We start from the raw sequence: 13,116 nt of genomic DNA, 5'->3' as shown, positions 1-13,116 counted from the left end.
ACTAAACTAGATAATAAGCAATGGAGTGATTTTAGTAATAAGCTGGGCCAGAGGCTCTGCTCTTCCGTGGCAGGGGTGATCGCAGAGTGTGCAGGCGGTGGAAATTGGGAAGCATACAATGCAGGTGGTGCAAGAAATTCACCCTTATTAAGTGGTTAAATACCAAGCTTCATTACACCTACTGCTAAGAGGGCTATTCATGAAGTTTTCCAATAGTTTAGTGATTGGAAAGCAGAGCGGGAGGCAGTTCGACAGGAACTACGGGATAGGGTGGCTGTGGTATGCGGTGGACTCCTAGTCCTGGTACACCAAATATAGATATCCCAACAAATATGTTACCGGGTAGAGAAGTCTGCGATTGCAGGCCTGGTGGAAATCAAGAGGGTAGAGGAGTTGCTACTATAGCTTGATAGATGGGAGCCATATTTTAGTTACTAGGATGACAGAATCTATCCTAAAATCTTTGTTTTGTGCTCTAGACATTCCATCTTTCCCACTATTTTTGGACTTTGCTAGAATATCCTGCGTGTTAGGCCTGTTTTAGGACTCAAACTAGTATATTTTTTTTTTTCACTTTGGCGTCTAGTGTTAGCCCGCTGCTCTCAACCCTCTTTATCATCATGTCTAGATAATGGTGGCCGAGTATATTAGGCAAAAGATTGTATTTTTGGTCTAGCTATTGAACGGCCATGCTTCTTCCCACGCAATTATTTCTGTTTCAGAATGTGCTAGCTGGTTAATGAACTCCGCCTTTGCTTCCTTTAGACGCTTCTTTACTTCATTGTATTGCTCTTGTTGTACAACACCTTTGTCAGGCCATATCTGGCCAAGCGATTGCCTTAAGCTCTGCATTAATTCTATACCTCTAATTGCGCTAGAAGCATCTTTATTAATCAAAACAACCTCATCTGCAGAGAACAGCAATGGAAACTGCGCATTGCCAGAGGCTTGCACACCCGGTAGCTCTATCTACTCCTTTTCGAGATCAAGGCATCTTAACCGATATAATGCCTCCCCGTCTATAAGGAGATTTTGAGCAAGAAGTAGCATCTCAAAGCTGGTAGTCTGTCGAAATTCCATGGCATTGAATAATGTTATGTTATTGCTGTAGGTGAATCTTCGATATAATGCTGAGAGGGACATTTTTAGATACAGATCCTGGGCTTCAGCTTTCTTGGCAGGATCAAGCTTGTCGAAACCCTCTGGGAATGCTGGTGGATCAATACCTGTCGATGGAGGACCATCGTAATCGAGGAAGTATGGCTGGCGCGCGTGGTCAAAAAGCGGCAACAGTTCACTTGATTGCCAATCTATGATACCTAGCACCTCTGCTGGCCTTTCAGGGTGAACAAAGATGTTTTCTGCGTGGAGGTCAGGGTGCCATAGAAAGGCAGTCATGATTGATGGATCTGTTGGTAGAAAGTACTTCACAAGACGAAGATAACTTTCAAGAGCCGCTATCTTTTTGGAACGAGAACGGCAGTACGTGCCGGGCCCATATAGCGATAACTGTGATCGAGGTAATCGAGCCATATTCTGCACACATGCAATCTCTCGAAGACCAACCGCCGACTTGTACTGCTCTACACCATTCCCTGGAATCATCGTGTAAGCAGATATCTTCAGAATAGAAAGATCTAAAGTCATACAAGGGCCTCTATCAAATTCCAATGCTATCCGACCATCATCAAGAAATTCGCGGCCTGTTGAGGGGCCAACAGCAAACCGACGATGCGTAGGTAATGACAGGCCCCCCTTGATAAGGGCGCATCCTTCGGAATCTTCCAAGTCAGACGAGTAGTAGAGACTTCCATATTGGGTGAAAGGTATTGACATCCAAGCTTTTTGATATCCGCAAATTGTTTTCACAAGCTCAAATCTTTCTTTGATACCCATTGTCGGCCAAACTTTACTAAGCTGGATGCCGGCAACCTTTTCCATTATAATGTATTCGGCGCCAACCAGGTTGTCTTCTGCTTTAGAACTCCAAGCTAACACTTTCGGTACCGGGGTGCGTAACTCGTTCCGAGCCTGGGAGTGATGCATTAGATAGAAGCAGGGTAGTCTAGGTCAAACAGAGTTCTGCTTACAAAATCCATTGTTGCCACTTCACTGGCAGTCGTGTAGTGAGCTCGCCCCGCGTTCGGATTCGGCACTTTACCTACGACCTGCGTCCCATCTTGCATTGTGAAGAGGAAGGTCTTATTGAACATCCCATCAGGGAACTTCTCCACCCGGGCGCATTGTGCAGATGTCAAGCCGACTGAATCAGCAGCGCGCTTTACTAACTCATTCATATTGAATTTGACAGAACGTATCGACATTTCCTGGGCCTCGTTGAATAGAAATCGGCCCCTTGTATACCGAAACCAGTCATCGTTTGTGTTGCAATTCGTGTGGAACGACCGGTTGAGGCTGTTTGCCGAATGACCGGGAGGAGAAGATAGCATCCGTTTTTGTTTCATGAATAGAGAAACGACGCTGCGCATTGTATCGAGCAACTTGTATAGACTTTAATTGCTTCACCACCATCATGTACAACAATTGACGCGTTGTTTTGGCCAGCAGAATAGTTTTCGAAGACTAATTAGGAAGCGGTTCTACTAGCGTGTTAGTGGGGGGATGCAAACTTTTGTCATGCCACTGTACTTGGAAGCGGGGAGGCGCAGGGGCCTGTCGTGGTTGGTTGTGAATGGATGGGAGGCGGTGATTAATGGAGTGAATGGTTCAGCCAGCAGAATTTTCTTATTAGTCCATAAAGGTGTATATGAGTGAACGCAGCAACCAAGCTGCTGTGGCCAAGTGGTAAGGCGTGTGACTTCTATGCAGAGTTCCAACTTGGACCCGAACGCGCGGGGAAAGTTCGCAGAGATCTCAAGATCGCGGGTGAATCCCGCCAGTGGTTGATCCTATCCGCGATGACGTTTCAATTTTTTGCCGCTTTGCGCGCCTTCCCAGGTTGGGATCTGGGACAGACAGCAAAGCAGTTTCTGCAGTTCCCAGGCGACCAAAGAAAGGAAGACTCCTCAGTAGTATTTTGTCGACAACAGGGTTGCGAACAATACCAGGAATAGCACGCCTACTTGATGTCACTAAAGTCATTTTTAAAGGTCCTCCGGAGTCTTCATCATGTTTGCACGGACTCCTTCCTACTCCTCGTGCGCTACCTACTAGGAGTAATACTCTGATGGAACTGTAAATCACACCCAAATTGATGGTCAATTATCGAGCTCTCTCTCTCTTCAGTAGAAGCGGCGTACCCCGTCAACCTAGAACTACGGAATACAAGAACATTGAACGATGTTTAAACACCCTTTCCCTCGCATGATAAAGTCTCTGCTGCACTTTCATTGCTATGATTCTGTGCCCTATTTTGCCCACTTTGGTAGGGCCGATGTCGCGGAATGGCTGTCTCTTACGTGTAGTTTCCGTTTTCGAAGGCCTCGAGGCCCGCCGGAGCACGGCCTCTCTGGTAAAACAAGTATCTTTTTTTCTTTTCCGCTATCACGAGGGGAGGCGTCCCGTGGAGCACATCAACGAATGTATTGGCCCTGCAGAGCGGCGCGTGGAGGGAGGATTTTTCATAGTATATGATTTCCCTGCCCTCTTTGTTTTTATCCGCACTCGGAGTGCGAGGCGACTTGCCGGGTCGTCGGCGGTGGCCAGGGTAGCATAGCAATCAGGGTGTCGCTGGCTGAGGAAGCTGAGCTCAACTTTGACGTACACATGGCCTTCCCTGACATCCATCTTTGCGGGAAATATGATAGGGCAGTTTTTGACGCGAACTATTCTGTCATAGGGTACGCCACAGGTCACGGTGTAGTAATACTCTTTGTTGTTTATGTTCTCCAGTTCTTTTGTCCAATCCTGACATCCTTGGCCCCGCTCGGGACACTCCTGGTCTTGGGCCCTTTCGTGCTGCGCTCTTGCGTGTATTTTTCCCGCCAACAAAAATGCCACGGCAGATCGCATCATCGATCACTTTTGCCAAGTCCTCTATTGACAGTTCGAAGTTGGCTTCGGCACCTTCCGCGCTGTCAGTGCTCTCAGTGCTGAAAACTTCAGCTTGACGCTGGTCGAGTAAATGCCTTATCTTGGCCGTGCTCTCCAATGCTTCCTCGTCTATTCGACGGAAATCTGTGAAGTGTTTAAGAGATGTGATGGGTTCCACGGTGGGCGTAGTGGGTGCCCGTCGTGTTGTGGCGGAGTCTGATGGGTCTGGGCTCCTAGTACCTGTAGTCGAATCCTCATGTCTGGGGGTAAGTAGCTCGGGAATCAGGGCAGCTGAAGGTTGCTGAGGTTCCAAAGAATACAATGGCTCTGGTGGAAGGTTGGCCAGGCTAGTGGTATATTTGCTCTCACGTTCCTCAACATGTTTGCTGACAAGGCTTTTTATCTCGTTCGCGCGTTCTGGGTCGAAAGATTGATAGATTTTGACTTTCTCGGGCTTTGTAGCGTCGGTATCTCGCGGATTTTGGGGCCATTATGCTTGTTATTCCTTTGCCCGTCAAGGGAGGGTAGATAGGACAACTAACAGGCCTCGTGTAAGTATGCCCCCGAGCCTCTTGATTTCCTAAATATCTTCAAGAGCTAATATGCCTTTCTGTGAAAGCCAAAGGCGAATGCCATTATTAATAGTCTTGGTTGTCATTGGTATTTGCCCTAAATACTTAGCTCTCGCGTGTCTAAGAATGGACCCTACTACGCGGCTGGCTTTAATAAAATAGGGCTGAATTCCCTTTAACCCAACAAGATTTGCTGCAAACCTGAGGACCTTAGGAAGCCTTGCTGAATGGCCTGTACTTGTAGGCCAGGCTTTAAATGGTAGGGTTAGGGTTCTAATATATACCCAATATTAATCCATTCCAGGCCTTCTTTCATGTTGGAGATACATGTGATATTCAAATCCACGAATTTTTAATAAATGCTAGGAAATCTGGTTGCCATATATTATCTTTACTATTATTTCCATGTGTGGCCTGCAAAGTAATACAATCTTTGCTTGGCTCCTCTTGAGTAATAACTAATACTGTTCTAGTAATATGTTATTTAGAGTAGACTTGGAAAGGACCTTATAACTGAGTTTGCCAAAATTACTAAAGTCATATATCCAAATCAGGCACTTCCAGTCATCAAAATAACAACCATGGAGGGACCATGGGAGCATGCCTTCCAAGTTTTCTAGTTCTAGGACTACTGCTGATTTATCACTTGCAGGAGATATGGTGGCAAAATCTAAGAAAAATGCCAAGGGTGTATGGAGACTACCCGTAAATAGTGGTTTAGCTGGATTGCTTATATTTAGCTTAGGCTTATGGTTGGCTTGCTAGAGAAACTTCTATACTTTAATAACTAGTTCTTTATCATTACCGAGGGCCTCTCTTAGGAGGGCATAGAAATCCCTTTAGAAGAATAGCCTTGTTGCAACTGCAGGCTTCTATACCTTTTAGGCCCCACAAAAGGTAATCTAGTAAGCAATTTGACAATCTAGGGAACGTGTTGGTCCAGAATTGGCCTTGATTCTTATTAATAAAATTAACTGATTAGACTGCACGAGTAGTGTCATGATATTAAGACCAAAACTCTCCATAGGCTTGCTAGCGTGGCTATTGGTAGGCTCAAGCAGACCATGGTAAGTCTTGAAAGCTCTACAAAATACTACCTCCAGGATATTTGAGCAAGATTCATATCACATGTTGTCCAGTGCTCCTTTTGGAAACGTCCATAGTGTGATAAAATTTGTTGACCAGTTTTCATTCCCCATCCAGAGCATGTAGTGATAGAGGTTCGCTGTTAAGCCATCTAGGATTTCCTGCGCGTGCTAGTGAATAATTTGTCTTACTAAGGCCTTGTACTAGCCTATATAGTCTTACTACCATTCTAAGTTTTTGTTGTCTTTTAAGATATTCATGTAGCTGGCTGGCTGGTTCCAGGCATTTAAATGTATACTACTGGCAGCAACCTTCTATAGAATTATAGCACACATAACCTATCCTTCAAGTTGCCTAATCCCTGGGAAAACCAAACCTAGCAGGTATTCCACAATAGCTATTAGCTTACTGTGCTTGTTTATCTCTTGCTGGTATGGTTTGAAGAAGAACCAGGCAGGAGATTCTTAGCTATCTGATTAATGGTCTAGGTAAAAACCTCCTGTAGAGTGGGAAACACGAAATTTGTCTGAGCTTGAACGTCCTAGAAGATATAGATATATTAAAATTTGTTAATAGATAGTGGGAAAGTTATAAAGGTAACTGATATTTCTAGTGTTTACCAGGATTAATAGCTAGCATGGGTCATCGTGTTTGGGGAATAGAACCGAGATTCTTAACCCGCTGATTTCAACCTGCAGTTTAGAATATTTTCGCTTCCTGCTAAGTGCAACTGGGCGGAGCCCATAGTATACCTAGGGATACTTATCTACGCGATAGCTCTTCCTGTACTATTTTTTACAGGGGCAGACTTTGGGGCATTCTGCTATTAGATGACCTTCCTTTTTGCAGTCTATATAGTAGCAGCAAATTGGACAGTTTTTCAATGTAATACTGCATGGATAGCATCTATTACAGTAGAAACAATTCTCATCTGGCCTGTACATTTTGTCGAATCAAAGGATTGTGGTATGGCTGTTGTGGTCGTGTTAGGTTTCGTTTGAGGGAGCAATGGGCGAGCCACCTTCGACGTTTAGCCCCCGCTGATGCACCACTTTCGACAGACGGACAGACCTTCAAGCGCCATAAAGACGTACTGAGTATCTGGTCGCCGTATTTTGCCGCCCTCTTCCGGGGCCCATGGGCTGATCGCGAGCACGTGGATTTCACGGGGAATATTTCCGCTACCACACTAGAGGTTGTCATGCAGTTCGTGTATACTGGAGTATTTGAGAAATGGGAGATCCAGGGCGACATTGAGACCTTGGAGGATATTCTCGAGGCGACGGATTACTTTGGGATGAACTACTTGGAAGAGCAAGTTTCAGGTGTATTGGCCTTGCGTGGGAAGATTGAACACCACAACAAAAAGGGCATGCCTAATGAGGACTCGGAGAGGACGGATATTCAGGGAATTTGCCTATTCTGACTGAAGCATGTATGACGACGCATCTGGCGCTGGGGGTCATCGAAAATGTAGCTCTGCCCTTGAAATGTACGAGTTGGATTTTGAATATCAAAGGACCGCCGTCTTCAGGTCGGAAATCTAACACATGTTAAGGGGATAGAATCTATCTTGAAATCAAACGGTCTATCTACATGCATCGTAAAGAAGTATGAGTAGCTTGCCTGACCCGCTGAATCCCAACCCGGGATTCAACGAAAATCAAGCCTCACCTGAGCCGACGGTGACACTAACCCCAGCCTCCCTCGCCAACGCCTCTCTCTCATCAACCGTCAACTCGCTCTTCGCCTCCTTAACTCTCACAAAAAGAACCACAATTACAAGCCCAACGACCGAAAGGGCAACCTGATACCAAAACACTGCCTTATAGCTCTTCCACTCCCCCAGATGTAGCGTCTGCGTATGCGTGATATCCGCAAACCCCAACATGACCGCAATCCCGAGGTGCAGCGTACAATTGATCAGCGCCCCCGCGAGCCCCTGCTTCGCCTTTGGCATGTTCGTCGTGATGAAGATATTCGCGATGTTGAAGCTGATGTCGATCCCGATCGTGCCGCAGATCATCGCGGGGAAAACGAACGCCCAGTAGTTCCCGCCCAGCGGGATGACGGCGAAGAAGAGGCCGGAGCCAACGTAGCCCAACGATGAGATTATGAGGAGAATAGTACCAGGGATAAGGTGGAAGATTAGGCCGCCGACACAGCAGATGATTAGACCGCCTGCGGCCATGGGAACTGTCCATGCGACCATTTGGAGGGGGGTTGCGCCCATAAATTCGGACATGCTAGGACTTTAGTTAGATATGAGGTTCGGATAACTTTTCCAGGCGGGAACTCACTATAGGACGGCGTAGAGGAGGAAGACGCCTAGTGTCCCGTAGAGGAAGAGGAGTGCAATCGCGAGCGGCTTCATATATTTCACGGCGAAGATGTCGCCGGGGAGAAGAGGGTTCTTGGCCACCCATCCTTCAAAGTACACCATAGCACCGAGGATCAATGCACCGAGTATAAAACACACAAGAATATAGGGAGTTCGCCAGCCCTGGGGCGCGTATGAACTTTGGGCGATGGCAAAGACGAAGAGGACCGTTCCACAGGCTGAGAGCACAGCGCCGATCCAGTCCATCTGGCTGCCATGTTTCCTCGTTTCTTTGTAGTCACGCGGAATATAGAACGTAGACGACAATGTTGTAATGGCAGAGAGAATGGCACCGATGAAGAAATACCATCGCCACGTTAGGTACTGGCTGCATAATCCGGAAAAGAAAAGGCCGGCGAAAAAGCCGAGAGCCGCACATGCACCGTAAATGCTGAAAACGAAGTTTTTGCGCGGACCTGGTCGATAGGTTTTACCGAGTATCATAACACCAGACGGAAGAAAGGCGGCAAGCCCGAGGCCCTGGAGGGCGCGACACACGATCAGCATGAGCCATGACTTGGAGACACCACACATGATGGATGAAATAGTTAGCCATGCAGCGCCGCCAATATAGACAGCATAGCCGCCAAACATGTCAGTCAACCGGCCGAAGATAAGAAGCGTCGATGTGACGGCGAGAGACAACGACGTGGAAGGCCATATTGCGGAAGCAGGAGGAAAATCAAGCTGTTCGATCAAAGCAGGAATCAAAACGTTGGAACCCGAGATGTAATACTCCTGGTGGCGTGTTAGTTTTGGCTAGAGCAGGCAATATCGTTCAACTTACTGCGAGGATCTGTGACATGACAATAGAAAAGCAGAACGCGAGCTCCGGAAAGGCACCAGAAAACGAAGCCGGCCTCTCCCGTCCAAGTTGCTCCAGTATTGCTTCGTCGATATTTCCGACATTTTCGTTTGAGAGAGAGCCGTCGGACTCCGCTTTCGTCGGCGACGTCATCGTCGATTCACAAAAACGTTTGGTGGTGGAGGCCGCATGCTTTTGCTTCCGGTTTTAAATCATTCAAGCACGCAGAGATTCGATGGCATTATTAATAGGCTGCCTTACGGAGTGCGGCGAGTCGTTTGCATTTCGTAATAGCTTCGACCTCGCTCCCATCACCTTCTGTTTGAGGGAGTTGACTGGAGAGGAGCGGAGAAACCGCAACCCAATGCTTGGCTAAATGGCGAGTTTGCGACTGGCCATTTCTTCAGGGTCGTTCGGCGCTTTTCCGCGGTCGATGTGAAGAGAGTGGAGCGGCGCCGGCAAATACGAAGCGTTGACGTTATATCCAGTAAGCCGCTTTAGGAAGTTCATCGGAGTGGGGGAGCCACGAACTGGACCGAACCAAGCTTGCTATATCAACAGCCAATCATGGCTCAACCGGCCAATATCGAAGATCCACTGGGACGCCACCGTTTTGTTCTCGTCGACTTTTGTCCAATGAGCCTTCAGGATCCTTGCAGCATTCATGACGTTCAAACAATGTGTATCCATCCAGAATCGCTCCAAGGCGCGGGTAAGGAGATCTCTTTGGGACTCGATCTGACATTCCAGACCTGCAACGGTAATCGGCCAGAGAATGCACTTGAGTAGGCTCGATCCGTCCTTGAGGGTGTTGATGAGCTCGACGAGCTCCGATACGACTGAGTTTTGGGGGTTCCAGGTGTTCTGAAGCGCATCAAGCACGCGTTGGCCGTACAGAATGGCGCCGAGCTGATACGCCCTCGCGAGTCTGCATAGGTCCCCAATATTGCGAGTCACAGACTCCCGTCGAAGAGACAACGCCCACAAATAGCAGTCAAATTCCTTCACCCCATCAATCACAGACACAATATCGTCAGTCGATGGTTGCTCGGATGGACTCCCATTCGCGAGAATATCGCGTTGAATGGACAGGAATTGCAGCGACGTGAGGATGAATTCCGGGCATCCAAGGAACGATTCCTCGACGACGTCCTCCAGTAAATTCGTCGAGCTATCTATCGAGTCCGACTGGGAGAGTAGATGCGGGCGCACGAATGTCGCTCCTAGCGCCTCAATTCTAACAGTTACGTCAGTCCGGCGAGCACAGTTATTCAGGGGATCAGACATACAGGTGTATTTGCTTGGCTATAAATTGTCGGATCCTCTGAAGGGTCAGGCCAGGATCTTCAGTCGGTGTTAGAGTCATCAAAGTCTTTGCCCCTTCAAGGTGGTAGTTCCACCGGTCGCAACCAGACTCCAAGAGGTCCAAGAAAACAAGTAGGAAGATGCTAGCCATGGTGGCGTCTTGATACGAGTTTTGTCTGTTCAGGGTATGAGCGAGCCCTTGTATAGCACGGTGCTTGAAACGAAGCGCTTCACGCAGCGGTCCTTCCGAGGCAGGGGGTTCCTTGACTCCATTGGCAGAGAATGGATGGTCAAAGTTCGCCCTGTGGCGGGCAGCCAAGGCGAGAACAGAATCCAAGAGCACAGTGTCGGTCAGTGCGAGAGGGATGAGACTTCGAAACGGATTCGCCTGACTGTCGTAAACAATAAAAAGCTGGCATATGCGGTCATTGTCTGTCCGATATATTAGTTCCCTGGCACCACATTCTTCGGGGCAACTTACAATATTCCAAGTAATATCGAGATGCCGAATCCAAGCCCACCAAGGCAGAATCATTCATAGCCAATGGCACACCGGCAAGAAAAGGCGCCTCGGAAGCGATATTACTATGCGTTTGGAGACCTGATGACGGTGCATTCAGCGGAACAAGTAGCTGAGGTTGAGCATTGGTCTTCGGCTGAAGCTCGTTCGGCGGGATAGCATGCATCTCAGTCTTGAGAACCGGAGCCGAAGAAACTGAAGCGTTTTCATACCGCCGTCCCCGCATGCCCCCTCGGATGGCTACCCCTTGCACCCACCGGATCGGCCTCTTGTCAAGGCATTGCAGGCCCGCCTTTTGGCATTTGGCGCAGGGAACCTGAGACCGGTCACACTGGATATGGCGTCGACGGCAAGTGTAGCACGGCTCAATCATTGCAGAAGTATTTGTGCAGGTGACGAAAGACAAAGGGTTTTGGCTGTGAATTCCCAATGTCCGAGTTCACACAGGTTTGGGGAGAGGCCTGGCCCACGGGCGGACGCTGAGGTTCCCGAAGAGGGAAACAGGCGACTTTAGTCAGCAACGCAGACTAACCCGTTTGGGGACGTTATTTGCCTGAGGCAGGCGTCTCGTCCTCGCACGCCATCGTACAACCGTCATCTCTATGAGATCCCTCGAGGTTGGGATTTGATCCTACCGAGGTCGGGTTGGAGGACGCTGCAGCGAGGCCGGGTCGGACATCGCTTTCCTCTCGCCTCTACAATGAACTAAGACTCCTGCAGTGCGACGACAGATTGGCAGCCATGAGGAGAACACAGATGATTTCCTCGTTGCCAACCCGACAGTCAAAGACAAGTATAACCATGTCCCATCATTCATCAAGCAAAAACAGACGATATACTACATTCAGCAATTGACAGGTCTATCGTATATCATCCGTAGGTCTCATCAGGAACATAGATAGACCAGAAGCTCGCTCCGCCATCAGATCCAGTCCCGCTCGTCACAGCATACAGCCCACCAGAACTTCCAAACGTCGCCGACGTCGGCGCCGGAATATCTTTGACGACCACCTCAGCAGTGCCGTTATCAAAGTTGACGCGGACAATATTGTTGTTCTCGAAGTTCGCGACAAATGCAGCCTCAGTCCAGTACGCCAGAGCGAAGTCGTCAGCGCCAACCAAAACGTCGCCGCTCGCGATCACCTCGGCCTCTCCGGTCGGTTCACCAGTGGAAGGGTCAACGGAGACCCGGCCAAAGACTCCCTCAAGGGAGTTGGTGTAGTATAGGTACGGCTCGCTGTATTTAAGACCATTGACGCCCTTGGTGAAAGCGTCTCCTTCGAGCACTTTATCGGCCTCACCGGTTTTCAGGTCGATCCTGACAATCCCACCAACGAGGGTATCAGTAGCCAAGACGATATTAGGCGAGACAACAGCAAGACCATTGAGTAACGCCGAGCCGGCAACCTTATCGGCGACCTTGGTCGCGATGGGTGAGCTGGCGTTCATTTGGAGCGTCCAGAGCGACACGGTCGTCGCGTCGACGGCTTGGTTCAGCGTGAGGACTGCATAGTTGTCTCTAGACAGCTCCGTGATACCCGTCGCATTTGTGGCTCCGTCGAAGGTGTGGACTGTGCGCGGATCGCCGTGTTGATGGGTTGGGTCGACTTCCATCACTTCGGGGCTGTCAAGTCTGGTAAAGCGCAGGTAGTAAGACTGACCAGTGCGCTGGGCCATGTTCTCTAGCCAGGTTCCATTGTCTAGTTGGTAGAGTTTGTGTGCGGTGTATTCTTGACCGCAGACCGCGGTGGCTGCTGAAAGCAGCGAGAGGAGAGTTGTGACGCGCATATTCGTCAATGTTCTGGGTGGAGTTGAGACATCTGTTGAGCAGGAGATGACCACCTTTTATCACTGAAGGTGAGACATGTTCAGCCAAAAATAGCGGCGACTTGCACCTCGTATTGCCCAAACAGAACCCTGCCAGACAGGCGACGATCCAGCCACCAGGCATCATGCCAATACGAGCACGCGCGAGATGACGAATCCGCCTCCAATCAATGGCTTCTTCGGCTTCCGCGTTCCTCGAGCTGACTTGACGGAGAATTCGGTCCCGAACTGTGCATGCTCGATTCCCGTCAGGGCACGGGTTCTCGCCGCCGATGATCGACGGATCAAGATTTCGCTCTCTGAAGCAAGTGGCTGCAAGAGAGCAGGCCGTGAAACATGGGAAATGATGATATTCAATCTGCAGAAGATTGTGCCAGCAATGTCGTCGCGGCACCGTGACATCGCCGTGACATTGCAGCTTCGCCGGCTTCGCATCCCCCAACCGCGGATCTCGTCTCCGAGAATCAACGAGCCATTTGATCTTCATTGTCGCCCCTGTCTCTGTCTGCGCCAATGTGTCGGCCTTCTCTCTGCCTTCCGCGTCATCCTCTCCGTCGTCTCCTGCTTTTCGATTGTGAACCTTGACTTCCTTGGACGTGCGTCCATCAATCTTATTCGCCATCTTCTT

General features: G+C 49.0%; 5 protein-coding genes across 5 annotated transcripts; 1 reads left to right on the top strand and 4 right to left on the bottom strand.

Annotated features, from left to right (window-relative positions):
• Positions 1-651: 651 nt before the first annotated feature.
• BJX67DRAFT_359144 (aminoglycoside phosphotransferase family protein) lies at positions 652-2,587 on the bottom strand. The gene is made up of 3 exons (XM_071029651.1): positions 2,091-2,587; positions 1,650-2,031; positions 652-1,595 (listed from the first exon to the last, which is right to left on the bottom strand). Exons 1-3 carry the CDS (start codon positions 2,487-2,489, stop codon positions 970-972), a joined length of 1,407 nt encoding a protein of 468 aa, XP_070884271.1. The 5' UTR covers positions 2,490-2,587; the 3' UTR covers positions 652-969.
• A 4,032-nt stretch (positions 2,588-6,619) lies between these two features.
• BJX67DRAFT_383030 (BTB/POZ domain-containing protein) lies at positions 6,620-7,077 on the top strand (the record flags this gene model as incomplete). Its single annotated transcript, XM_071033355.1, has 2 exons — positions 6,620-6,641; positions 6,713-7,077. 2 exons carry the CDS (start codon positions 6,620-6,622, stop codon positions 7,075-7,077), a joined length of 387 nt encoding a protein of 128 aa, XP_070884270.1.
• A 71-nt stretch (positions 7,078-7,148) lies between these two features.
• On the bottom strand, positions 7,149-9,187 carry BJX67DRAFT_187085 (putative MFS multidrug transporter). The gene is made up of 3 exons (XM_071025262.1): positions 8,819-9,187; positions 7,952-8,769; positions 7,149-7,897 (listed from the first exon to the last, which is right to left on the bottom strand). The coding sequence occupies exons 1-3, from the start codon at positions 8,987-8,989 to the stop codon at positions 7,315-7,317; spliced, it is 1,572 nt and encodes a 523-aa protein (XP_070884269.1). The 5' UTR covers positions 8,990-9,187; the 3' UTR covers positions 7,149-7,314.
• On the bottom strand, positions 9,188-11,106 carry BJX67DRAFT_187084 (Zn(II)2Cys6 transcription factor). Its single transcript, XM_071025261.1, has 3 exons — positions 10,623-11,106; positions 10,126-10,573; positions 9,188-10,073 (listed from the first exon to the last, which is right to left on the bottom strand). The coding sequence occupies exons 1-3, from the start codon at positions 11,032-11,034 to the stop codon at positions 9,386-9,388; spliced, it is 1,548 nt and encodes a 515-aa protein (XP_070884268.1). The 5' UTR covers positions 11,035-11,106; the 3' UTR covers positions 9,188-9,385.
• A 178-nt stretch (positions 11,107-11,284) lies between these two features.
• Positions 11,285-12,449, bottom strand: BJX67DRAFT_389498 (uncharacterized protein; the record flags this gene model as incomplete). The annotated part of the gene is made up of 1 exon (XM_071034507.1): positions 11,285-12,449. One exon carries the CDS (start codon positions 12,447-12,449, stop codon positions 11,532-11,534), a length of 918 nt encoding a protein of 305 aa, XP_070884267.1. The 3' UTR covers positions 11,285-11,531.
• Between the last annotated feature and the right edge of the window lie 667 nt (positions 12,450-13,116).

The sequence above is a fragment of the Aspergillus lucknowensis genome, assembly GCF_044049455.1.
Source record: "Aspergillus lucknowensis strain CBS 449.75 chromosome Unknown BJX67scaffold_33, whole genome shotgun sequence".
NCBI classification, from domain to species: Eukaryota; Fungi; Ascomycota; class Eurotiomycetes; order Eurotiales; family Aspergillaceae; genus Aspergillus; species Aspergillus lucknowensis.
Note: the sequence above shows the minus strand (reverse complement) of the source record. Positions and strands in the feature narration are given on the sequence as shown.